At 42.6% G+C, this 23,164-nt stretch overlaps 3 protein-coding genes across 5 annotated transcripts in view; 1 reads left to right on the top strand and 2 right to left on the bottom strand.

Moving 5' to 3' along the window:
* LOC114364067 (uncharacterized) overlaps positions 1–18,365 on the bottom strand; it is a 28,438-nt gene extending 10,073 nt beyond the window's left edge. The window contains exons 1-14 of one of the 3 annotated variants that reach the window (XM_028320055.1): positions 18,059–18,365; positions 15,161–15,343; positions 14,691–14,844; positions 14,121–14,270; positions 12,699–12,957; positions 10,704–10,749; positions 10,399–10,537; positions 9,213–9,461; positions 8,513–8,646; positions 8,044–8,320; positions 6,267–6,408; positions 4,187–4,351; positions 2,412–2,569; positions 626–756 (exon numbers count right to left, since the gene is read on the bottom strand). In XM_028320055.1, coding sequence (XP_028175856.1) covers positions 626–756; positions 2,412–2,569; positions 4,187–4,351; positions 6,267–6,408; positions 8,044–8,320; positions 8,513–8,646; positions 9,213–9,461; positions 10,399–10,537; positions 10,704–10,749; positions 12,699–12,957; positions 14,121–14,270; positions 14,691–14,844; positions 15,161–15,327 — 2,171 coding nt within the window. In that variant the 5' untranslated portion in view covers positions 15,328–15,343; positions 18,059–18,365. Of the gene's footprint in view, positions 1–625; positions 757–2,411; positions 2,570–4,186; positions 4,352–6,266; positions 6,409–8,043; positions 8,321–8,427; positions 8,647–9,212; positions 9,462–10,398; positions 10,538–10,690; positions 10,750–12,698; positions 12,958–14,120; positions 14,271–14,690; positions 14,845–15,160; positions 15,344–18,058 lie in introns of all 3 variants that reach the window. The other 2 variants (XM_028320054.1, XM_028320056.1) reach the window with 2 other exon arrangements.
* A 284-nt stretch (positions 18,366–18,649) lies between these two features.
* On the top strand, positions 18,650–20,778 carry Ids (iduronate 2-sulfatase). Its single transcript, XM_028320057.1, has 4 exons — positions 18,650–18,902; positions 19,030–19,507; positions 19,593–19,871; positions 19,950–20,778. Exons 1-4 carry the CDS (start codon positions 18,726–18,728, stop codon positions 20,522–20,524), a joined length of 1,509 nt encoding a protein of 502 aa, XP_028175858.1. The 5' UTR covers positions 18,650–18,725; the 3' UTR covers positions 20,525–20,778.
* A 75-nt stretch (positions 20,779–20,853) lies between these two features.
* On the bottom strand, positions 20,854–23,028 carry nac (GDP-fucose transporter nac). Its single transcript, XM_028320058.1, has 5 exons — positions 22,836–23,028; positions 22,457–22,658; positions 21,716–21,941; positions 21,344–21,636; positions 20,854–21,203 (listed from the first exon to the last, which is right to left on the bottom strand). Exons 1-5 carry the CDS (start codon positions 22,901–22,903, stop codon positions 20,985–20,987), a joined length of 1,008 nt encoding a protein of 335 aa, XP_028175859.1. The 5' UTR covers positions 22,904–23,028; the 3' UTR covers positions 20,854–20,984.
* Between the last annotated feature and the right edge of the window lie 136 nt (positions 23,029–23,164).

Here is a 23,164-nt window from a genome sequence, read left to right on the forward strand (position 1 = left end):
GACACTTCCAAGTTAGAAACGGTGACGTTTGATGCGAAGATTTTGATAATTGAGTCGTCTAGTTTCAAAACCCGCTAAAACGCTCCTGCAACGAATTTCTGTTTATATCTCTAAATGACGTTACTGCAATTTTCTCATCATACTGTNAATTTTGCGGATGATTCGACACCTAACTTGAAAGGGAGACAACTCATCCGCGGATGAGATTTATTCGGATGAAATGACACCTGAGTCCAGTGAGCGGAGCAGATAATAATATATGTTTTGAATAACCAATCAGATTAATCATTTTTTCCACACATCCACTCCACTCTGCTTCGGTGGAAATGGATCGCGCGAAGAAAAGTGACGCGCGAACTCATTTTTCTATAGAATTTGACAACGGCGGTGTTTTCCTTTCATAGACAGCAATAGACTAAAAGCTAACAACTACGCACAACTCATACATGTCTCGTCTCCGCTCCGCTTTGGTGGAAATAGCCTGCCAGCTACGTCGCATATCTCCTTTCGTCTGCACTCCGTTCCACCTATTTTTTATTGCTCCGAAATGTTAGTGAGCAGCCTGCTAAAAGGAGTCTACATACTATTGAAGCATATAAAAGTAAAATAGTAAAGCAAGACTAACCCGGTGCAGTTGTAGGTCTTGAAGACGAACTGCGGGCCCATCCACAGCCGGCGGTGCGGACCGGCGTGCGTCACGATTTCCACTTGCGAGAGCCAGCGCTCTTCCTCGCTCATGCATACGTCGCCGCATTTCTGTTGGACAGATCAAAGTTGCGCGTCAAATGGAATAATATGATGTAAGAAAATAGAAGTAAAATACAACGTGTTCCATTTATTTTGTTTTTCGGAAATTTTAGGGGTATACAGGATGTTAGGTAAATGGGTATATAAGCCGACACTAGCCCATGTTAACATGGGCTAGTGTCGGCTCATATACCCATATACCTAACACCCTGTATATTCTATAAATAAAAACTAGTTAAAAGAGTCTTAGGAATATGTGTTTTTAAAAGCATATTTTTTAAGATAGGTATTGTGGATTCTAGATTTAGAAGATCTTTTAGAACTAGGTATCTATACCTAGTTGATTTAGATTATAGTATCATCAATCTAGTATATATATTTTTTTTTTTTTTCAAAATTATCACCTAGTCTTTTTGTGCAGACTTTTTATTGATAAGTTTATGTAAATTATGAATTATTTCAGTGAAAAATTAAGTTTTTAAATAATTTCGTATGAAAAAATAAGTCGAAAAAAATTGTTGAATTTTACAAAAAATGTAATGCCATTCTATTCTTTGAAGTGGTCTTATTATTGCCCTAGAGTTCCAGGAAAACAAAAAGAACGCGTTGTATAAAAACAGGAAAATGTTGCAAGAAAATTCGATCACGATTATTTTTAAGCCACGCCCATTTTGCTGTTGGAGCCGACGCTGCGATGGTTACGGACCTCCACGTGGTGAACCGAGCGTGCTCGAGCCAACGGCCGCATGTTTTCGCGCTAGTGTCTTTAATAACGACAGTGAGAGGGGTCAAGGGCTCTGCGGGCTTGTTGAATTACCAGTGACCCACTCAATGGCCTCTTAAATGGGAGTTTAGCTTGCCGTTGTGGAATGTCTTATGAAATAGCTATATGGAAATCATTGGAAGAGGTCTATGTTCGGCAGTGGATCTCCTGTGGCTAAATGATGACGATGATGATAGCTTACCGTGGCAGCCAGGTGGAGGTGCCTCAGCAAAGGATTGGCAGGTGGCAGCGGCGCTAAAAGATCAGGAGCGGCGGGTGGCCGCTGCAGCGCCCACTGCGACATCGGCTCCACCGTCACCTCGACGCAAACTCGACTCAACAGCAACCCAACCCTTCACAAATCCTCTCCTGTAGCGTACCAAGTGACAGCTTACCGTGGCAGCAAGGTGGAGGTGCCTCAACAAAGCCACTGCGACACCGGCTCCACCGTCACCTCGATGGGCGACTCGTCGCAGATCTATGGCACGCCTGCGGTGCCAAGTGACAGCTTACCGTGGCAGCCAGGTGGAGATGCCTCAACAAAGCCACTGCGACACCGGCTCCACCGTCACCTCGACGCAAACTCGACTCAACAGCAACCCAACCCTTCACAAATCCTCTCCTGTAGCGTACCAAGTGATAGCTTACCGTGGCAGCCAGGTGGAGATGCCTCAACAAAGCCACTGCGATACCGGCTCCACCGTCACCTCGACGCAAACTCGACTCGACAGCAACCCAACCCTTCACAAATCCTCTCCTGTAGCCTACCAAGTGATAGCTTACCGTGGCAGCCAGGTGGAGGTGCCTCAACAAAGCCACTGCGACACCGGCTCCACCGTCACCTCAATGGCGACTCGTCGCAGATCTCGTGGCACGCTTGCGGTGCCAAGTGACAGCTTACCGTGGCAGCCAGGTGGAGGTGCCTCAACAAAGGATTGGCAGGTGGCAGCGGCGCTAAAAGATCAGGAGCAGCAGGCGGCCGCTGCAGCGCCCACTGCGACACCGGCTCCACCGTCACCTCGATGGGCGACTCGTCGCAGATCTTCTCTTTTGGCACACCTGTAGGACAAAGGGATATAAGTTTATACTTTGATCACGTTGTAGAAGGTAGGGATGTAACGTCAAAATAACAGTGACAGCTACATCTCGGAAGAATTAGCGGCACTGCCCACTGCGGCGTAGCGTAGGTGTAGACGCTTATTTGCCGTAGTTAGCGACGCTTAGTTAGCCGCAGGGACTTGGCTGCACGGCTACGGGACTTCGGGCGCGCGGCGCAATAGTAACGGGTGTGAGCGAGACAGATAGTTGATGTGCGAGAGGGAAAGTATTAGAGCCTGCCGCGCGCGCGGCTTCTATTTTGTGAAGTGACCTTTTAAGTCATAGGCACGCGCTAGCGCTTGATACTGCTACTGGCTACACTGTTAGTGAGCTGCCACACTGGCGGATTACAAACGGTTACAAAACGAAGCGTCTCCTCCGCTTTGAAACCGCTTGTAATCCGCCAGTGTGACAAGGCCCTAAAGCCTTGATCACACGTATAGTTCCAAAATACTGGACTGTCCTGTCGATGACATTGACAGTGGGGCGCCACCGTCAATACCGGATCGCTGGTTCAGATTTTTGCCATGTTGGAAACCATATAGTTGAACGATGGTAGCGCCCCCCTGTCATTGAGTTTGGTGGGACAGTTCAGCGTGGGTCATCTATACCGAGCAAACGGGCGAGACAGTGCTCTCGGTCGAGTACTGTACTGTGTATGAACATTACGCCGAGTGCTCGGCCGAGCGCTCGAGTATGTGACTCGCTCACCTAACTGTCTCGACCGAGTAAACATTTTACTGTCTCGCCTGTTTACTCGGTACGTGTGAAAAGGCTCTAATGAGGGCTATCGTTTTAGCGCTCACCAGTTAGCGCCACTGTAGAGTAAGGTCCTGTCACTTGCTAGTAGCGAAGACAGTGGCGCCAACTTGTGAGCGCTAAAGTGGTAGGAGGACTATCGCATTTGCACTCATCAAGATGGCGCCACTGTAGAGTAAGGTTCTGTCAATCGCCAGGGGTGCCAACTGTTATGTATAAAAACGATAGCCCTCATTGTCCTGTGACGAGGTACAGCGGCGTGGCGGACGGCGCGCCCGAGCCGAGCCCGAAGCGGGCGCGAGCCAGTAAGGGAGCGCTGTAGCTGTCTCTAGTGACGTCACTACTCACTGGCCACGGGGCGCGGGTGCAGCAGCAGGTGCAGCAGCGTGCCGCTGGCGGTGACGAGGTACAGCGGCGTGGCGGACGGCGCGCCCGAGCCGAGCCCGAAGCGGGCGCGAGCCAGTAAGGGAGCGCTGTAGCTGTCTCTAGTGACGTCACTACTCACTGGCCACGGGGCGCGGGTGCAGCAGCAGGTGCAGCAGCGTGCCGCTGGCGGTGACGAGGTACAGCGGCGTGGCGGACGGCGCGCCCGAGCCGAGCCCGAAGCGGGCGCGAGCCAGTAAGGGAGCGCTGTAGCTGTCTCTAGTGACGTCACTACTCACTGGCCACGGGGCGCGGGTGCAGCAGCAGGTGCAGCAGCGTGCCGCTGGCGGTGACGAGGTACAGCGGCGTGGCGGACGGCGCGCCCGAGCCGAGCCCGAAGCGGGCGCGAGCCAGTAAGGGAGCGCTGTAGCTGTCTCTAGTGACGTCACTACTCACTGGCCACGGGGCGCGGGTGCAGCAGCAGGTGCAGCAGCGTGCCGCTGGCGGTGACGAGGTACAGCGGCGTGGCGGACGGCGCGCCCGAGCCGAGCCCGAAGCGGGCGCGAGCTAGTAAGGGTGCGCTGTTGCTGTCCTCTGATAGGGATGATAGCCGCTGCCGACCTGGAGATAAGGAATACATTACTCATACGTCACAGTGACGTATTTTGGATTAAAGTTCATGATGATGTTTTAGGAACTAAGTGCGGGGCCTGCCCCGCACTTAGTTCCTTTCCTCCGCGCTTAATGACCTGTCATTAAGCGCGTTTGCATACTATGCTGCAGCTACCGCGGTGGCGTAAAGTATAAGGCTCCATAAGAATCTAAACAAAACTAGTAGTGTATAAACGCGCCAAGTCTTACACCAGAGTTCATAACCTTAGTGTGCTGCCACAGTAGCGGATTGCAAGGGTTTCAAAGCAGAACGGCGACGCGGCGGAGACACCACGTCTCCGCGGCGAGCACGGGGCGAAAACTCTAGGCGGAAACGTTGCGCATTCCGTTTCGATTTGAAAACGCTTGTAATCAGCCAGTGTAGCAAGGCCCTTATATCTTAGTTGTTATAGCCCCCTAAACGACAAAACGCTTTATTGTCACGTAACTTAACCAGTTTGAAACCGCTTTGAAATGGTCGCGTCATGTGTGGTCTCTCAACGGATTTTTTTTTTGCGCTCATCTGCAATCAGTCCCAAACTATAAGCAGATTTGTTCTATGCAGTTTTGACATGTTGAAGGAGCTCCCCAGCAGGATACTCTTCATTCACCATCTGTCACCAAGTATATCGTGGCGCTTCAGTCGTTTAGTGTAGCTGATGGTTGCCAACGCAGTAGCCAACGGAATTTATGGCAGAAACTTAGATGCAACTCAAAAGTAACTAGAAGTTGCAGTTTCGTTGCAATTGCGTTTCACCGTGTGTTCTGGGCATAATGGAGATGATTATGAGTAAAATGCTTCAAACCTGTGCCCTCAGCAAGAACTAAATATGTAACGCTACATCTTATGTAGTATTAAATAAGTATCATTTTGCAACTCATCGGATCAAACCTTTATCCAACTGCCTAAGCACGAACTATGAAACGCTGATCTTATACAGTAAGTAATAGCACAGAATAATAATAAGTACTACGTACAGAAGTTTTACTTCGCGAAGGTATTTAAAAAAATGTATGCTCAATGTCATTAACAATATGGTGTAATTTAGCTTGTCTCAAGAGTCAAGCACTATTTTGTTGACAAACGTCAGTGATCGGTACTGCGCCGAAGCTATAGGGCTGACTTCGGTAAAATGATGTGACGCGAGGTGCCAAACTGCGGAAAATGGCGGAGGAAATACATGATTTAGCATGAATTATCATGAATAATATTAACTACTTATTTACCTCTCAGTGTCTTCAGGCAACTTAAAAAAGTGCATTCTGTGTTTTATTATTATTTAGGCAGTTAAATACTGCACAGTATTTAGTACATCATTTTCTTTATTTTCTTTCATCATACACAAGAACACGCGTGCGTGAGTCAATGCTCGCTCGTATGTGAGGCCTCGTCGAATAGTAATCCTGTAGGGTGCCATCGTGCGTGTTTTGTTTTCGATGTAAACTCGCGGAGATGAACAGGCCTGGTATGGCGAACAATTGGGAAATAAATTTTTTTGTTACTGGTATCATTCCCGTATTTAATTTTTGAAAGCCAAATTCAAGCAAAATACGCGTCGAATCGTAGTACTTACTTATGAAATGTAACACTGGTCACTTTCTTTCGTTTTTCTGATGTATTTAGACACCCTTTCACAGCACAAACCGTCTTAATTAATTAAAAGTCGTCGGACGTGTTTACCAATTTTTCACTTTGACAGTTCATGTGAAGTTTACGAGTGAGCCATTCAGGCTCACTAAAATCGTGAGAAGGTGAGGCACACCTTTCGTGGACTGACTCTATCTAGGTTTTATTAATCTAATTAAATAAGTATAATTTTGCAATCAAGAGCTTTGTAACGCTGCACCTTACGTCGTAGTAAATAAGTGTTATTTAGCAACTGACCTGAGCTGGTCCTGGTGATGGTATGCGTGGGCAGGTTGGCGGTGGGCCGCAGCTGCGCGAGCGGCGCCGCCGTGGTGGGCTGCGGGTACGGCGGCAGCCGCGGGTTGGGGAACCACGCGCCGTGCGTCAAGCCGTCGCCCACCTGGGGAGATATATGATGTTCATTTGTTTCAACGAGAGGTTGTAGAAAAGTCCTGTAAAGCTTACAATCAGCATCATGAAAATGTACTTGCTGCATCCCTTCTAAATTCTGAGAACTCTACATTCAGGCTCAGGAGAAAGCAAATATAGCATCGATCTGAAGAGTTATTGTAAAGGAATCGAGGTGACACATCATGGGATGTGCAGAGCCGGAACTGTCATTATTACAAATTCATCCAATCTGATAAAGGCTGATCGCAGATAGAATAAAAGGAAAAAAAATTGTTGCAACGTGACTTAAGATACAAAATAGACGTGTCGACACCACCAATTAATTGACGTACTTCTTAAAACTGTCAAACGAGACTCTCCCAGAGATTTTGTATGGCAATACAAGTGACGTCACCATTTTAACTAAAGCCTGGTCCGTGAGCACGTAGAATTTTGTCCAATGACCCTAAGCTACCCATCCTTATCGCTCGCGCGTAATTATATTGCTGTCGCGACTGTGCGACGCGCGCCCGCAGTGAGTGTGCGAATTAAACTACTTTTTTCGATTACAATACAACCAAAAATCTTAATACACAGGTAATTTAAAATTAACAAACTTTTTAAGACCAGAATGAAGTATCTTTTTAAAAAAGTTGTGATTTCGAATTATTGAGGAATGATGTCAAATAGTCTATTCATTGGTAAAGTTGATTGACATCATGCCTTGACGCGATGCGCGTGCGCTTGCCAATATGTACGAGTTGATTTCCTCCTACGTTTACGTCGATCGCGTGTGTACATTACGTAAAATGCGACATCGCATTGCTATGCCAATAACGCGATTGTTGCTGCCAATTCGCAGTTTTACGCTTAGCTTCGTACGCGACTGATGTCACGGTAGGAGGTAATCGAGCCTACATATACACCAGAGGGCTTAGTGTGCGTTTACATCAAACGCGCTCACTAGTTAGCGAGTTTAAAAAATATATTAAAATTTTAGTTCTTGAAAGTTTCCACTAAGGGCGCTGTACAATCCGTCAAACATTTAATGACATTTTTTTACGCGCTCACTAACTTGCTGTCCTAAGTCCTGTAAAGATAACTCACCGGGCTCCCAGAAGGCCTAGCCGGCGGCGACTGTGCGTGAACCTCGACAGCCTATTGACAACACGTGGCTGCGTGTGTGTGCGTACACCACACGCACTATCTTAATATGCCAAAGATGTCGCTGTCCAAAGTCCTAAATAGACTAGTTTTCACTTACCGGGCTCCCAGAAGGCCTGGCCGGCGGTGACTGTGCGTGGACCGGCACTATGGGCAGCCCCGCCGAGCGGTGGAACCTCGACAGCCTGTTGACCACTCGTGGCTGCATATGTGTGGGTACACCACACGCACTATCTTAATGCCAAAGATGTCGCTGTTCAAAGTCCTAAATACACTAGTTCTCACTTACCGGGCTCCCAGAAGGCCTGGCCGGCGGCGACTGTGCATGGACCGGCACTATGGGCAGCCCCGCCGAGCGGTGGAACCTCGACAGCCTGTTGACCACTCGTGGCTGCGTGTGTGTGCTCAAACCACACGCGCCTCTATAGTACTCCATAGAAGTCACTGTTAGACCCTGGAAAGAGACTAGCATACAACTCACCGGGCTCCCAGAAGGCCTGGCCGGCGGCGACTGTGCGTGGACCGGCACTATGGGCAGCCCCGCCGAGCGGTGGAACCTCGACGGTCTATTGACTACACGTGGCTGCGTATGTGTCCGCACACCACACGCGCCTCTATAGTATTCCATAGAAGTTGCTGTTAGACCCTGGAAAGCGACTAGCATACAACTTACCGGACTCCCAGAAGACCTGGCCGGCGGCGACTGTGCGTGGACCGGCACAATGGGCAGCCCCGCCGAGCGGTGGAACCTCGACAGTCTGTTGACAACACGTGGCTGCGTATGCGTGCGCACACCACACGCGCCTCTATAGTAGACCATAGAAGTCGCTGTTAAACCCTGGAAAGAGACTAGCATACAACTCACCGGGCTCCCAGAAGGCCTGGCCGGCGGCGACTGTGCGTGAACCGGCACTATGGGCAGCCCCGCCGAGCGGTGGAACCTCGACAGCCTGTTGACAACACGTGGCTGCGTGTGTGTGCGCACACCACACGCGCCACCGTATGGACTGATGGCGAACACGTGGGTAGTGCCGCGTAGAGTCGAGATCGCCGTCCAGCGAGAGTCTGACGATATTGCTATGTCCTGGAAGCAAAAATATGGCGGATCGTAAAAGAATTTATTTATTTATTATAAGCTACTTGAAGGCTTACAGAAATTCCAATAGAATATAGGACTATGACAAAATTTGGGCGTGAGAGTTTTGGTACAAGGCACTAAAGTTCACAATTATAATTTAAAGTGTTTAACCTAACAGGCTACTCGTCGCCATGCAATAAAAGTAAGGCGACCATCAAGCTAAGATGGGGTCCTATTCTGAATATGTTACAGACTACAGCCGTCACAATCAATATCATATTAGAATGAAACTTGGGTGAAAAATCCGCAGACTTCAAACTAAAAGTCTCAGGATAGGTGAAGCAGAAAGCTTACCTGCACTTTAGCCGTAGTGTCTCCCCTATGCAGTATGTACAGGTGATGCACCGAGGCCAGGCTGGGTCCGCACGGGTGGGGGTTGATTCTGAACACGTGGAAGTCGTGTCCGCGTCGATCTGCCGTCACTAGCAGCATGCCACTAGAGTCGAACTTCAGCTCGATGATCCCTATACTTACAACTAGATAACGATGCAAGATAGGTGGAGCAATCTTACCTGCACTTTAGCCGTGGTGTCTCCCCTATGCAGTATGTACAGGTGATGCACCGAGGCCAGGCTGGGTCCGCACGGGTGGGGGTTGATTCTGAACACGTGGAAGTCGTGTCCGCGTCGGTCTGCCGTCACTAGCAGCATGCCACTCGAGTCGAACTTCAGCGCGATGATCGCTTCCGAGTGCGCTATGAAGTGAGCCACGATCGGGTCGCTCGGCTCCTCGGCGTCTTGGCCTTCTTCTTCTTCTATGCCCTAGAAAGGTAATGGCAATTTAGACTTTTATATCAGCAGTAAGTATTGTCTTGAGATATTGCTCGCTAAGTTGCACTCAATACTCATCAACACAACAACTCATGATGAGATTGCGAGCAAGCGAGATGAACATTTGCGCAGTGATTCTTTTAGGAGTGTTGTAATTATTGACTGTATTTTAAGTTATTTTAGACACTCTTTAAATTATACTAGTGAACAGTTTTAAGTCTTTGTTTTGAAGTGTTCTTGTTAACAGGATTTTGAATAATTTCAATGCGGTGAATCAAAGGATGTGCAATGAGGTTGCAGTTAATTAGAAAAACAAGTTTACTAGATCAGCTGTAATTATGCAACACGGTTGTTTTTTTTTTTTTTTTAATCATTGATCATCTTTATAACAGACTTAGGGTGGGTTGCACCATCTTACTTTAACTTTGACAAACGTCAAAAATCTGTCAAACTCCATACAAAAAGCACCGATTATCGTCATAATTACCGTTAAAGTTAGGTGGTGCAACTCAGCCTTAGTGTTGCCAAGTATTACCTAGACAATAAGGACATAGTTTTTGTGTGACACATGAACGTATCGAAAAATACGTTCTGTGTACCGTAACCGCGTAAAAAGCCTTTTGCTGACTGATGGTTTTTTGGCGGTGGCCAAGGCAATATGACCAAGCATCAAAATTGAATCAAGTTTATTTATGACATAGGTAACTGAAATATGAACCTCGATGTCCAGTATAGTGACAAAGCCCGCGGAGCCCCTAGCTCGGCGTTGTTGCTGTCGCGCTCGCACTCACGCGCAGCGCCCGTCGCACAGTCGCGACAGCAATATAATTACGCGCGAGCGATAAGGATGGGTAGCTTGGGGTCATTGGACAATATTCTACGTGCTCACGGACCGGGCTTTAGCTCATAACATCGCTAGAGGACCCACCTCGATGTCCAGTATGGTGACGACGCCGGGCTGCTGCGTGTCTGTGTTAGGTGGCGATGGGGACTGCGAGGTGCTGCGCCCCCCGGCCAGGCTGTGGGCCACGCTCTCGCCGAGCCCGCGGAGCCCCTTGCTCGGTGACCTAGCTTCACATCGCTGGAGGACCCACCTCGATGTCCAGTATGGTGACGACGCCGGGCTGCTGCGTGTCTGTGTTAGGTGGCGATGGGGACTGCGAGGTGCTGCGCCCCCCGGCCAGGCTGTGGGCCACGCTCTCGCCGAGCCCGCGGAGCCCTTTGCTTAATGACTTTGCCGCGTGCAGCACCGTGGCCGTGTAGCTGGTTACGCCTTCGCCTGAGTACAAAAATGTTGTTTAAATAATTGTTTGAATTACATAATCAATAAATTCATCCAGTATTACTTCATTATTCTTCTTAAAAAAAAACTATTTGTTTGTTTAAAGATGTGTTGTTAGTAAATCTATTTCAATAAATTAATAATTATAATTAGTAATTTGTGCAATACTACGAGACATCTCCTCCAACTAAGCTAAACATGTATACTTATGTAAGGAGTTGATGCACCACAAAAGTCCAATGGACGACATTAAAACCAGCAATCCTCGGATCTTGAGTCGGCCAATCCAACACATACATTATGGCTGGGTTGCACCATCTTACTTTAACTTTGACAAACGTCAAAAATCTGTCAAACTCCATACAAAAAACTCCGGTTATCGTCATAGTTAAGGTTAAAGTTAGGTGGTGCAACTCGGCCTATGTATGTCATCTTCCAAACGAACATGGCTATAACTGTTCGGTGCATATCTTACTGCGTAAAAATTTCCTACATAAGTATTGCAGTAATTTGTAAAACCTGACTATGGCCTTGAGTTATTGAAAGTAATGTAATCATATTTATGCGTCCTAGGCTATAACTAAAGCAATAAACTGTCTTGAAAGTTTCGTCAAAATTCCTTTGTGGAAACTTGTATGAAGAAACAATCTTATATCGATAGAGGAGAGAACTAATCAGAGCAGTCATATTCAACCTCCTGATACTCGTCGAACTTTTGTAGGGACCTATCATAGTTATCGTTGAGACGTTATGATTTATTTCAAGAACTAACTGCACCTGATTTACCTTACTGTACGTCTTTGTAACCAGTATAAATGATGAACATGAGCGGAGTTAGAAAAATGTGCAGTCTTAACTAATAAATCTTAAAACGTAAAAATGCGATATTTATTGTTTCTTTATTGTTGTTTTGTTTCTATCAGCCTAATAAAACTAATTATAAAATGAAACCTGTTCACTACCGCATCTAAAAGGCAATTAATTTGAAGCAACAAATAAATAAAGATTATAGAAACAAATAATGAATTGTGTGTTCGTACACTGACAGAATGGAAATATTATTTGCTGAAGTATCGATAAACATTAACTAAGTGCTAAGTAAACCCGCACGTTTTACTTGCGCGGTTAGTCATGCGTGTTTGTATTGTTTTGCAATAAAAGAATGATACGCTTTAAGGTCAGCATGCACTATCGAGTCAATAACCGTATGATAAAACAAAGGAAATATTTTTGTTTACCAATTCTTATTTACCGCTATAAATAATTCGAGGATCGAGGCTTTACGATGTTTAACGATAAAATAACGCATGTTAACCTAATCTTTCTTGTTTTGACAAACCTCGTCAGATTTTACACTCGTACGATATAAACAAAGTTGTGTAACTATTTCCGAAACCGCCTAATGCTAATATAATAAGAAAATTAGCTCCGCTTAGCAACCTTCCTGCATATCTTTTATCTGTGAATATGATTGTTATTGAAATGAGCCTATCGCCTCGTATACATTTCTTGGCGCAGAGGACAAGTCAGCTGATTTCATAGCCACATCGTTAACGTATTTCAGAGTATAGAAGTTCTTTAGGAAACGGATAGTACTAGGTAACTGTCAATCCATAGCTGTAGGCTGTCTAAACTATGACTGATTTATTCTTACCTTATGAGTTTGCGGACGCGCGTAATCCCGCCCACCGGGCACGGATACGTATAGCACGCGTGGTAACAGTCATACGACCCTATACTTAACAATGTATGCAGTTTGGCCTTACCTTCGCATCCTCCGCTGCTTCTCTTGGATTGGTTGAGCTTCTTGTCAGCGTAGGCTAGCCAGCGGTCGCCCAAAGACAGCGGGTTGACGGGATTGCTGCCGCCCAAGGGACACGGGCACGGATAGCACGTGGTAACTGTCATGCGACCCTAGACTTAACGCTGCTAAAGTTAGATCTTACCTTCGCATCCCCCGCTGCTTCTCTTGGACTGGTTAAGCTTCTTGTCAGCGTAGGCTAGCCAGCGGTCGCCCAGAGACAGCGGGTTGACGGGATTGCTGCCCCCAAGCGGGCACGGGCACGGATAGCACGTGGTAACAGTCATGCGGTCCTCGAGCGTGGCCGCGTCGAACACGGCGAATCGTTCCGAAAACGCCACCACCACCGAACGTTTGTTCGCCAAAACGTCCAGTATGGGGTTCTTGAATTTTATGCTCTTCACCTGGGGAAATTTTTATTTGAAATATCCAGCTCTTTTGGGAAAAATAACACTCCTGACAGTTTTTGAATTATAAAATTTAGCAACAAAAATGTTTAATGTCTGTCTGACTGTACCTTACTATTGCTTACTCATTATTAGCCTAGGCGCAGACTATCGATTTTTCGTCGGCCGATAGTTTAGTCGGGCAGTTGATCAGTATGGGCATGTATGGAAGTGCGCACATTACACCGATTTGATTTGGCCGATTCTTCATACAAATTAAAATCGGGCCCAACTATCGGCTAACTAAAAATCAGTGGTCTGCGCCTAGTCTTATACTACGCTATTGCACACCGCGAAGTTGAATTTGTCACGAATGTAATCTAGCATATCATGTCACGTTATTAATAATGGCTGAGATTCGTTTCATACTCTTTTATAGTCATCCAGTACTTTTGTACACATCTATTTCCGTTATACAAAGGCCAAATACAATCACCAGAGATACGATAAAATAAAAAATATTGGCACAGCTATGTAGAAAGCCCTCTTTACAGACTTCGTGAAGGAAAGGGCGGGGCAAGTGTAAAATTCCACCAATTTAAATTCGCAACTATTCACAAGGTAATGGAAAAAACTTGAATTGCAATATCGATAAATCAATCATGCAAATGTAGGTATGTTACGCGTGTATTAGTATTCTTATCCTTTGTGTATGAACCAATCAATGGCATTCTAATTATAATCGCCGTACACGCCACTCGTACTAATGTACAAACAACAACCGAGATATTTCTACAATCCAGTTAGAAACTTGTTAATTAGTTGACACTAACGGCTTATCTAGTATAACACTTAACCTGTGTCTTATCCTTTAACTTAATTACCGTTTCAATATTAATCGCAAGTTGTTTTTACTAATGATGATTTGCTCTACATTTGTTATCATAATAGCATGCTAATGTAGGCTAAGAGCTAGTGTCACAGTAAAAAGGAATCAGTAAAACATCTTTAAAGTTAATTTTAAACAAAAGAGTTCCTACAGACAGAGAACAAAAGAATAACTTCAAATGATTCATTCAAAAATGACAAAGGTTTAAAAAGGGAATGTTCAAAAATGACAAAGGTTTAAAAAAAAGAACATTCAAAAATGGCTAGCGTTTAAAAAAGGAACATAGACCAACCTGTTCTCCTCCCCGGATGGAAATGAAACTGAGAGCGCAAAACGTAGGTCCTGGGCTGGCGGAGTCGCACAGGGCGATGAGGGGCCTCTTCGATGCAAAGCAGTCGCCGCGCTGCGGAGTGGGCAGTATACGGAGCACCCTCACTGTGCCCTGGGATTAAAATATTTTTTTTACTATTAAATAATTATGTCCAACCAACAATAGTATTTTATTTTTTACACTTGAATGGGTTTGCTATTGATCCCAAAATACTTGAAGGCAGGTGCGCAGTTATGATGGAATAAAGGCTAAGTAAAGACAAACTTAAATCAATGGGTAAATAGCTACCGACAAATGTCTTGTCAGAATCCCCATTTGGGGGATATGTCGTTGCCGCTGTCCCCTTTAGCTGGGCTCGTTGATGTCGGCCGGGTAACAGTCACCTAGTATCTAGCACCTGGCGTGCACCTCCTTAAATCGTCTTGATATCGCAAAATAATTGAATAAAAAGGCGCAATCATAGTTGAATTTATTCTGACAGAAGAATATGTAATATGGGGATATGTCGTTGCGCTGTCCCCTTCCCCGTACCTGGCGCCAGGAGAGCACCTCCTGCGCCTCCCCGCTGGGCGGCACCAGCCACACCTGCACCCCCGCGCCGTAGCCGAGGATGAGCAGGAGCGGGGATATGTCGTTGTCGCTGTCCCCTTCCGGCGTGGGCTCGTTGATGTCGGCTGTTTCGAACCTGATAAAAAAAGTTAGTAAAAAATCCACTTGAAAATAGGTAAGTATTGAAAAATAAGTTGATAAATCATTGTTTTAATTATTGTCTAATTAGAATAAATTGGTCTGATAATAAAATAAATGATAACATTTGCCTTTAGACTTTAGTACAACAAACCTTTCAGTTTATTTCATCATATTATTGTGACTATATTTTTGTTAAATCTACACTGGTGTAAACAAGGTCTATTACTACAAAAATAGTTTTATCTTATCAATCATCTTATCACAATAAAAAATCATGACCTAACACAAACATCACTAAACAGCCTACAAACCTCGCCCATTGTATAACATCCTTGGGGTCAACGGATGACGAGGAGGAGAGTGTGACGTCATTGATGAAGCCGGACACCGCGTCGATGATGCTGCGGTCGCTCGGCGGCTGCGACGGCACCGTGAGCGGCCCGCCCGAGCGCACGTGGCGCGGGGACTCCGCCGACATATTCACTTGTTGTCAGCTGGAGGAAGAATCAATCATTTAATCTGATTATACGTCATTCTGTGGGCTATGTCAGTCACTTTGGTTCTCATCTCCTCATTTCTGATTTGATCACGCGCAGGGAAACTGAGAAAAGCACGCTCCATCGCCCTTTGGGTGACCTTGAGCCTTCTTATGAGGCCCATAGTAACCACGTCTCAGATCCCTCATCCATCAGCCCTCAAGATACACGAAACCTGACACGTTTTAATTTCGAAAACGCTTTGTAACTTGTCTAAGGGTCAGGACAGTTAATCTATATCGCCGAGCGACTCCAACTTTTGGGTAACGAAATGTCCAGCAAGTTGAACTTTGGCGAGTACATCGAATCCATAGCGAAAACTGCTGCCAAAAAACTTGGTATCCTCTCGAGGGCAAGGCAGTACTTCTCCAATAAGCAAAGGCTGCAGTTATATAAAGCACAGATCCGACCTTGCATGGAATACTGCTGCCACCTCTGGGACGGCTCTGCCAAGAAATATTTGGCTGCTTTGGATTCGGTGGAAAGGCGTGCCAGGAGACTAATCGACAGCCCGACCCTTGTTGAAGCGTCGCTCCAGGAACTTGATCACCGCCGTAAAGTTGCTTCTCTAACGGTTTTCTACAGGCTACACTTCGGAGAATGTGCGAAGGAATTATACAACTTAATTCCACCAGCCCCTTTCCATCACCGGGGAACCAGACGCAGACTAGCGTACCATCCCTACATTGTCGACATTCCACCAGCTCGCACTAAGCGTTTCGACGACTCCTTTATAATGCGAACAGCTAGGGACTGGAATTCGCTGCCTGCTGCTGTATTTCCTGAACACTATAATCCGGGCGTTTTCAAGGCGAGAGTGAATAGGCACTTACAGGGCAGATATGTACCATCCTAGACTGCATCTCACTTAACACCAGGTGCGATTGCGGTCAAATACCTGCCTTGTCTAGCATAAAAAAAAAAAATATTTTTAAAAGCGAAAGGTCACTGATTGATTGACTGTCTGACTCACTCACTCATCACGAAATCTCAGACACTAAGTACAAGTGCTAGAAGTCTCAAATTTTGCATGGGGGTTCCTTTTAGAACGTGGGTGCTCACTAAGAACGGATTTTACAAAACTCCACCCCTAAGGGGGTAAAACGGGATCCACGCGTACGAAGTCGCGGGCAGCCGCTAGTAGTAAATAAACCTAATAAACTTACTATTGGAGTATGTGACACATACTCAGACTATTGGAGTATGTGTCATCATCACCATCATCATCTGATAAGTCTCAATAAAGGAGTGCATCCTCTCTAATTTACAAGAGGCAAATGAAAGATTTGGATGCACTTCCTATGCTGGCCATACAAATTGGCCAGGCCAGAGGGAGGAGTATGTGTAACTTAGTAAAAAAAAAGAGATTTATCTTAGTTTGGGCCCTCTCCTAGTGATAATTAACTACTTTTCTGGACAGCAAGAAAAAACAGGGAGGGTAGGCTAAAAATCCTCTATTTACCTACCTCTAGTAAATTAGAGAAGTTACTTCTCATGCAGTGGAGACTAAATGCCCTCTTAATGATAACAGTAGTTCCAATTAGAAAACTCCTATTCCATTAAAAAGGTCTCTTGAGATTTTATAAACTATACAGATTTCATTGTCTTATTAAAAGTGTAAAGTTGATAGTCTTCTAATATTCTAAAATTACTAAAATACTTTCATTGACAAAAAGTTACACCACGCTGAAGTAACATTGACTGTGATTAATTGTGAAAAGTTACATAGTATTAAAATAAATCAAGATATTTTATAAGGACAAGTAAAAATTTGTAGTATTACCAAAATGATATACTTGTAATGGATTATATTAATTACCTTGTTTTCATTAATTAACTGCTACCTACCTACATAATGTCTCAAAATTTAAAAGACAAACTAGCAATTACCGTTATGGATTTCATTTTATTTTCTTATTATTTGTCTAATTAATTGACTAAAGTAATTTATTGTTATTTTTGTGTTATTATCAAGTGAGTGTAAACCTTATCTTTGACAAACAAAGTAACTTTTGGCAATGTTTTGGTGAACAGATAAATAATTTGTTTATGATATATCACACCTTGATAACATGTTGCAAAACAAGCAATAATTAAATAACAAGACAACAAAATAAGACAAATAAGTCATAGTAATTAATCCTACGAACAATATGGTTATTTTATCAATATTTTAAATGTAGGTAGAGAGCTTTTTTTTTAAACAGAAAAAAATTGTTTTAATGATCAGGGTTTTAATCACTAATATTTAGATAGTTATCTAAAGAACTGAAACAGCTTGGAAACATAAAACAATTACAAAAACTATTCAACGAAACTATTTTTGTAGGTGTAAGAAGAGGGTATGGTCAGAGGGTATTGGTGTCTAATTTGAAATGTATGAATATTACCTTCAACCAATCTTTTGTGATAATGATTACATAATTTAAAAACCGCTTAAACTCACCTAATGAATATTGAGTGCTTGATCCTACCTAAATACGATAAAAAGTTAAGGTGAAACAGCTGGCTGTAGTGCATCTATGTTTATAAACTAGCTGCTGAATACAAGGGACCGAGGACAAAGGAAATCGATGCAACTCGATCAACCACAATAAAAACTTACGAAACGGTGTCACAACCATAACTATGTTAAATAAATATACGCAGTTACGCATTACGCAGTTAACTCACCTTGTTTACGAGAAAAATCCTCATTTTAACTCCATTTTAACTACAAAAATGCAACTGCGTCGTTACTACTGGCAGTCGAAAACAATGACGTCACGCGAATATAAAACAAAATTAAACAAACATCACTATTTGATACACTCAAACAACAGCCTCAAACTATCATAACGCTTTTCGATAAATAAATTGGGAATAAATTAAGTTTATATACAAAAATATACAACGATTCACGAAACAGATGATTTGAATGACAATACTTGAACGCCCACGTAAATGATGTGTGTGTGCGAGCGACCGTGTATGAATGCAAAGTAGAAGGGGTTTTTGCGATTACAACATAGAGGGCGTTGTACAACCACAGTATATTATCTACTGTGGTACAACTATCAGAAAACTGCAGGTTTTCCTCTAAAAAGTAAATTAAAATCAATACAGATTATTCGAGAAGTAACTCTTCATTAATATTCAAAATTGCACACAAAACATTATAACATTTCTGTTCATTGAAACGGAATAACTCCTATGTATTACTTTTCTCTATGGGAATAACCATGACATATCGCACATTAATTCAGTCATTGTAGGTAGGTAGTTGATTGTGAAAGTGAAACAAAAGAAACGTGCAAGAATTCATTACGCAGATGAACTTAATTATCAAGTAATTCAAACTATGAAAAGTATCTTTACAATTTTGTTTTTATTTGTTAAATTAACTTTATCAACAAAAAACAATGTTGTGTTTATTGTTATCGACGACTTGCGCCATCTATCTGACATTGATGTACATTTACCAAACCTAAAAAAACTGGCGGCAAACAGTGTAAACTTCAAAAATACTTTTGCACAGGTTTGTTACTTTCTATTAGATTTTCTGAAAACGTATTGATATTACTTTGATATTACAATTGGATGTTTAGTTATTTACTTTTAAGGTCATAATATGGTTATTTTTCTTATCATTTGTTTTTTTTTAGCAAGCGCTCTGTGCTCCAAGTCGTAATTCCTTACTTACTGGTCGTCGACCAGATGCACTGCGGCTGTATGACTTTTATAATTACTGGAGGCATACAGTAGGTAACTTCACAACAATCCCTCAGTACTTCAAAGAAAATGGTTACGAAACTTTTTCAGTTGGGAAGGTGTTCCATCCAGGAAGAAGTTCAAATTTTTCGGACGACTATCCTTACAGCTGGTCGCATTATCCCTATCATCCACCCACGGACAAATTTAAAGACTTGGCCGTATGCTGGGACGCAAATACTAGAAAATTTCAAAGAAATGTAATTTGTCCTGTAGAGGTCAAAGATCAGCCAGGAAAATCTTTACCTGATATACAAACTCTTGATTACGCAGTTAATATATTGAAGAGTAGAAATACCACCAAACCATTTTTTCTGGCTGTCGGATTCCATAAACCTCATATTCCTCTGAAGTTTCCCAAAAAATATCTTAGTAAGTGTCATCGTATCTTTTGATGTTAATGTGCTGCATGGATTTTCAAGTGATATACCTACTTACTAGGTGCTTTCTTTGGCAGGAAAAGTCCCACCAATAGCTAAGACGCATTTACCAAAGTTTCCAAATATACCAAAGGGCTTACCATTAGTGGCTTGGCATCCCTGGACCGATGTGCGCCACAGAGACGATATCGCGCGCCTCAACATCTCGTTCCCATTTGGCACAATGCCCCACAAATGGACGTTAAAAATCAGACAAAGCTATTTCGCAGCAGCCCGATATATTGATGACTTGGTGGGGGCATTGATGAGCTACGTCGACTTGAGTAATACTGTAGTGGTATTGACTAGTGATCATGGTAATTATTTTGTATTTCAATATTCGCTTATTGCTAGCGGTAAATAGGGTCCTGTATTTAATTATTGTTATGTTACAGGATGGTCACTTGGAGAAAATGGCTTATGGGCAAAGTACAGTAATTTCGACGTGGCTTTAAGGGTTCCTTTGTACTTTATTGCCCCTGGAATAGAAGCTAAATCAGTGCGTAATCCTGTCGAACTAGTAGACATTTTTCCAACACTTGTTCACCTGTGCGAACTCCCCGATAATATTCCAAAATGCAAAAGCGTTGTAGATAAGTCAGTGCTGTGCTTTGATGGGAAAACTTTACAACCCCTCATGAAATCGAGACTAAGGTATCAGAAAGCCAACAAATATATTGCAATTAGTCAGTATCCTAGGCCGAGTGTAACTCCTAGAGCCGACTCAGATAAGCCACGCCTCAAAGAGATAAGAATTATGGGGTATAGCATAAGAACAAACAGATTTAGATACACAGAGTGGATATCATTTAATAGCACGTTATTTACAAGAGACTGGAATAAAATTTATGGCTTAGAGCTATACGATTATCTTAAAGATCCAGATGAAACAAATAATCTGTCCTTATTACCAGATTACAGAGTCACTAGAAAATATTTATCAAAATTGTTAAGGTCTACTTTAAGTTAACTTCAATTGAAATTTAGTTACATACTTATAAATAGATCAGATTGGCTAAAATCTTAGGAACTAAAAAATGCAATGCACAATATATGGAAATATGATACCTAATTCATATGTATCCAGCTGGAATAATCCAATTAATACAGAATAAAAATGTTTCATACGTCGGCAAACGTCATGCGTACAGCGTAGCTGCTGTAAAAATTGATTTTCTACAGCAACCAGTTTAGTTGTAACTAATTAAACATAACGTAATTAAACTAGGTATAAATAATCGGATATTTTAAAGTTGTGTTTAGAGTCTTAAGAGTTGACAGATTTTTTGACAAAACTATTTTTAATAGTTTAAGTTACTATGATTATATTAACACAAATTCAAAAATTCATAAAACAATTTTACATAACACATAAAATATGTTATTTCTTAACACAGTCTTTCCATTTATGCTAGTATCAGCAAAAAGCATCATACTAAACTCTTTTCATCTTCAGGTACTGGTTTCCTTGACTTTTCCTCCATTTCAACCTGCTTAAACCTAGCATACAATGCGCTACTAGCTAATACTATAAGATTAGAGGCCCACCAAAGGGTATTCTTTGATTCGTTGTACCACTGAGTGGCTATCACAGTCTGGGCACATGCCTTGGCAGTACCAGATATATTGTGGGTCAAGGGTGATGTCACCTGAAAACATAAAAACATATTAGTCTTTAATAAAACTAAAATTGCAAAAGCAAGTACCAAATTTTTCTGAGAATAATATAATAATAATACTGATAATAATATAATGTATTTACTAGATGATAACAAAGTATGCAAATTACCTGAATTTGTAATGATGTGACATATCCTATGGCAAAACCACAGAGTCCTCCAATAAGCATTTGGAACCAGAAATAAGTGCTATCAAAGTTAGAATAGTTCCACAATGCAGTCAGTTCACCATTAATTACAATTAGTGGTATGAATAACATGATAGAGTAGGCATTGTTGTAGTAAGAAAGCAGCCAGACTTCCTGGTTAACAGCTGGTAAGACCTTCTTGGTGTATATGGAGTAGAGAGACAACATCAATGACCCAACAACACCATAAATTGTTCCTAGTAGTGAAAATGAACCTGGAACAAGATTTATTTCAATTAGAACCTCATCATTTCCTAATCCTGTTAATATCTGTTTGTTACAATAACAACTTACTCAATAAGCTTTCTTGGTCAACCCCTAAATAAAAGCCGAAGATAATAAACCCACAGCACATGATACATTTGGATGAAGTTGCTTGTCCCAGGAGTATGTAGCTGAATATCACATTAAAGACAGTAGTCAGAGACCTGCCGACATAGTAGAATGGTACCCCAACATATTTCAGGCATAAGTTGTTGGTTGCTATCATGAGTGTGAACATCACAGAGAGAGGCAGAACCTGCAAATAAGAGATAAGGATTTATGGCTATTATTTAACCACAATCCTGCCATAGCAGTAATCACAGATCTGTGGCAGTAAAGTAAAATAAAATGTCAAAAATGTATCAAATTGTGCTGAAATATTCATGGCATTGGTAGCTTAACTACAAGTGTGACTAATTGTTAAAAGTATCCAATGACACACATTCAGGCCATTGAATCTTATCAATAAATTTTAGTTTAATGATATCACTGATTACGTGATTACATTTCTTATCACACTTCCTATTCAAAGCTAAAATATTTCAAATGGGAATCCCTTACAATATTTTACTATGTGTAATATGTAATAACACAATCACAATTTACCAATAACTTTGCAGGTTTTCAGATATTCTGTGTAATTTGTAGTAACATATTTTATAGCAATATAAATAGCTCATAAATGTTCAATGCATACATGCAAATAATGCTTATAGATAAGAAAATAATTATCAGAATAGAAATGGCATAATTAATTATTCACTAACTAACCTGTCTAACAACTGCAATGCTCCAAGGGGTGCCTTTGGGAAATACAAAAATCCCTGGTATTCCACCAGTATTGCTCAGTGTACAGCATATTGTGAACGACACGATGCACTGGAACCATGTGATGAACAACGGCGCTTCTAATGCCACAGTCTGGCTGCTCAAAAGACTTTTATTCACAAATACTGTGGCTATGGACACAATCCTAAAAATAAAATAAAATAGAGATTGTGTTAGTGATATTTTTAATTGTACGCGTGTAAATATCCAACCAGTCGAAAAGGGACTTTCGCAGGCACTAAATGAAAAGGAATAGCAATAAATTCAGGCATCGGCACACCGAAAATACAAGGATATAAAACTTTCCTGAAAACTTACTCACCAGTAGCAACTTACAACAATAAGTATTTTTGTATAGCGGGAACATAGATCTGAACGCTGCTCTTTCATAATTACGTTAATAACCGCAGTGTGAACCGCAGTTTTTTTCAAATAAAATCTTCCAGATACTGAAACTGAAATTACTTTACTGAGAAATAGTTTGATTTGACAAGTATGACACAGACAGACCACAACATACAGATGATTGTGGCAGAAAGAGAGAGAAGCACGACGACCCAGCTAAGAGAAAAAAAGATAGCTAGATTTTTTTTTAAATGAGTCTTCGGCCTTGGATATGCCAACATAGCCATATTTTGACATTTTACAAGT

Source organism: Ostrinia furnacalis, unplaced genomic scaffold (assembly GCF_004193835.3).
Source record: "Ostrinia furnacalis isolate ACB-3 unplaced genomic scaffold, ASM419383v2 OfSCF7348, whole genome shotgun sequence".
Taxonomy (NCBI): domain Eukaryota; kingdom Metazoa; phylum Arthropoda; class Insecta; order Lepidoptera; family Crambidae; genus Ostrinia; species Ostrinia furnacalis.

What these genes read in the sequence shown, in the direction of transcription:
- Ids (XM_028320057.1), top strand. Translation starts at nt 18,726, where the DNA reads ATGAAAAGTATCTTTACAATTTTGTTTTTATTTGTTAAATTAACTTTA. An exon ending in TCAAAAATACTTTTGCACAG is followed by an intron (nt 18,903 to 19,029) that starts GTTTGTTACTTT and finishes GTTTTTTTTTAG; the next exon opens with CAAGCGCTCTGTGCTCCAAG. An exon ending in GGTATTGACTAGTGATCATG is followed by an intron (nt 19,872 to 19,949) that starts GTAATTATTTTG and finishes GTTATGTTACAG; the next exon opens with GATGGTCACTTGGAGAAAAT.
- nac (XM_028320058.1), bottom strand. Translation starts at nt 22,903, where the DNA reads ATGAAAGAGCAGCGTTCAGATCTATGTTCCCGCTATACAAAAATACTT. An exon ending in GCATTGCAGTTGTTAGACAG is followed by an intron (nt 21,942 to 22,456) that starts GTTAGTTAGTGA and finishes TCTTATTTGCAG; the next exon opens with GTTCTGCCTCTCTCTGTGAT. An exon ending in TCACATCATTACAAATTCAG is followed by an intron (nt 21,204 to 21,343) that starts GTAATTTGCATA and finishes TTATGTTTTCAG; the next exon opens with GTGACATCACCCTTGACCCA.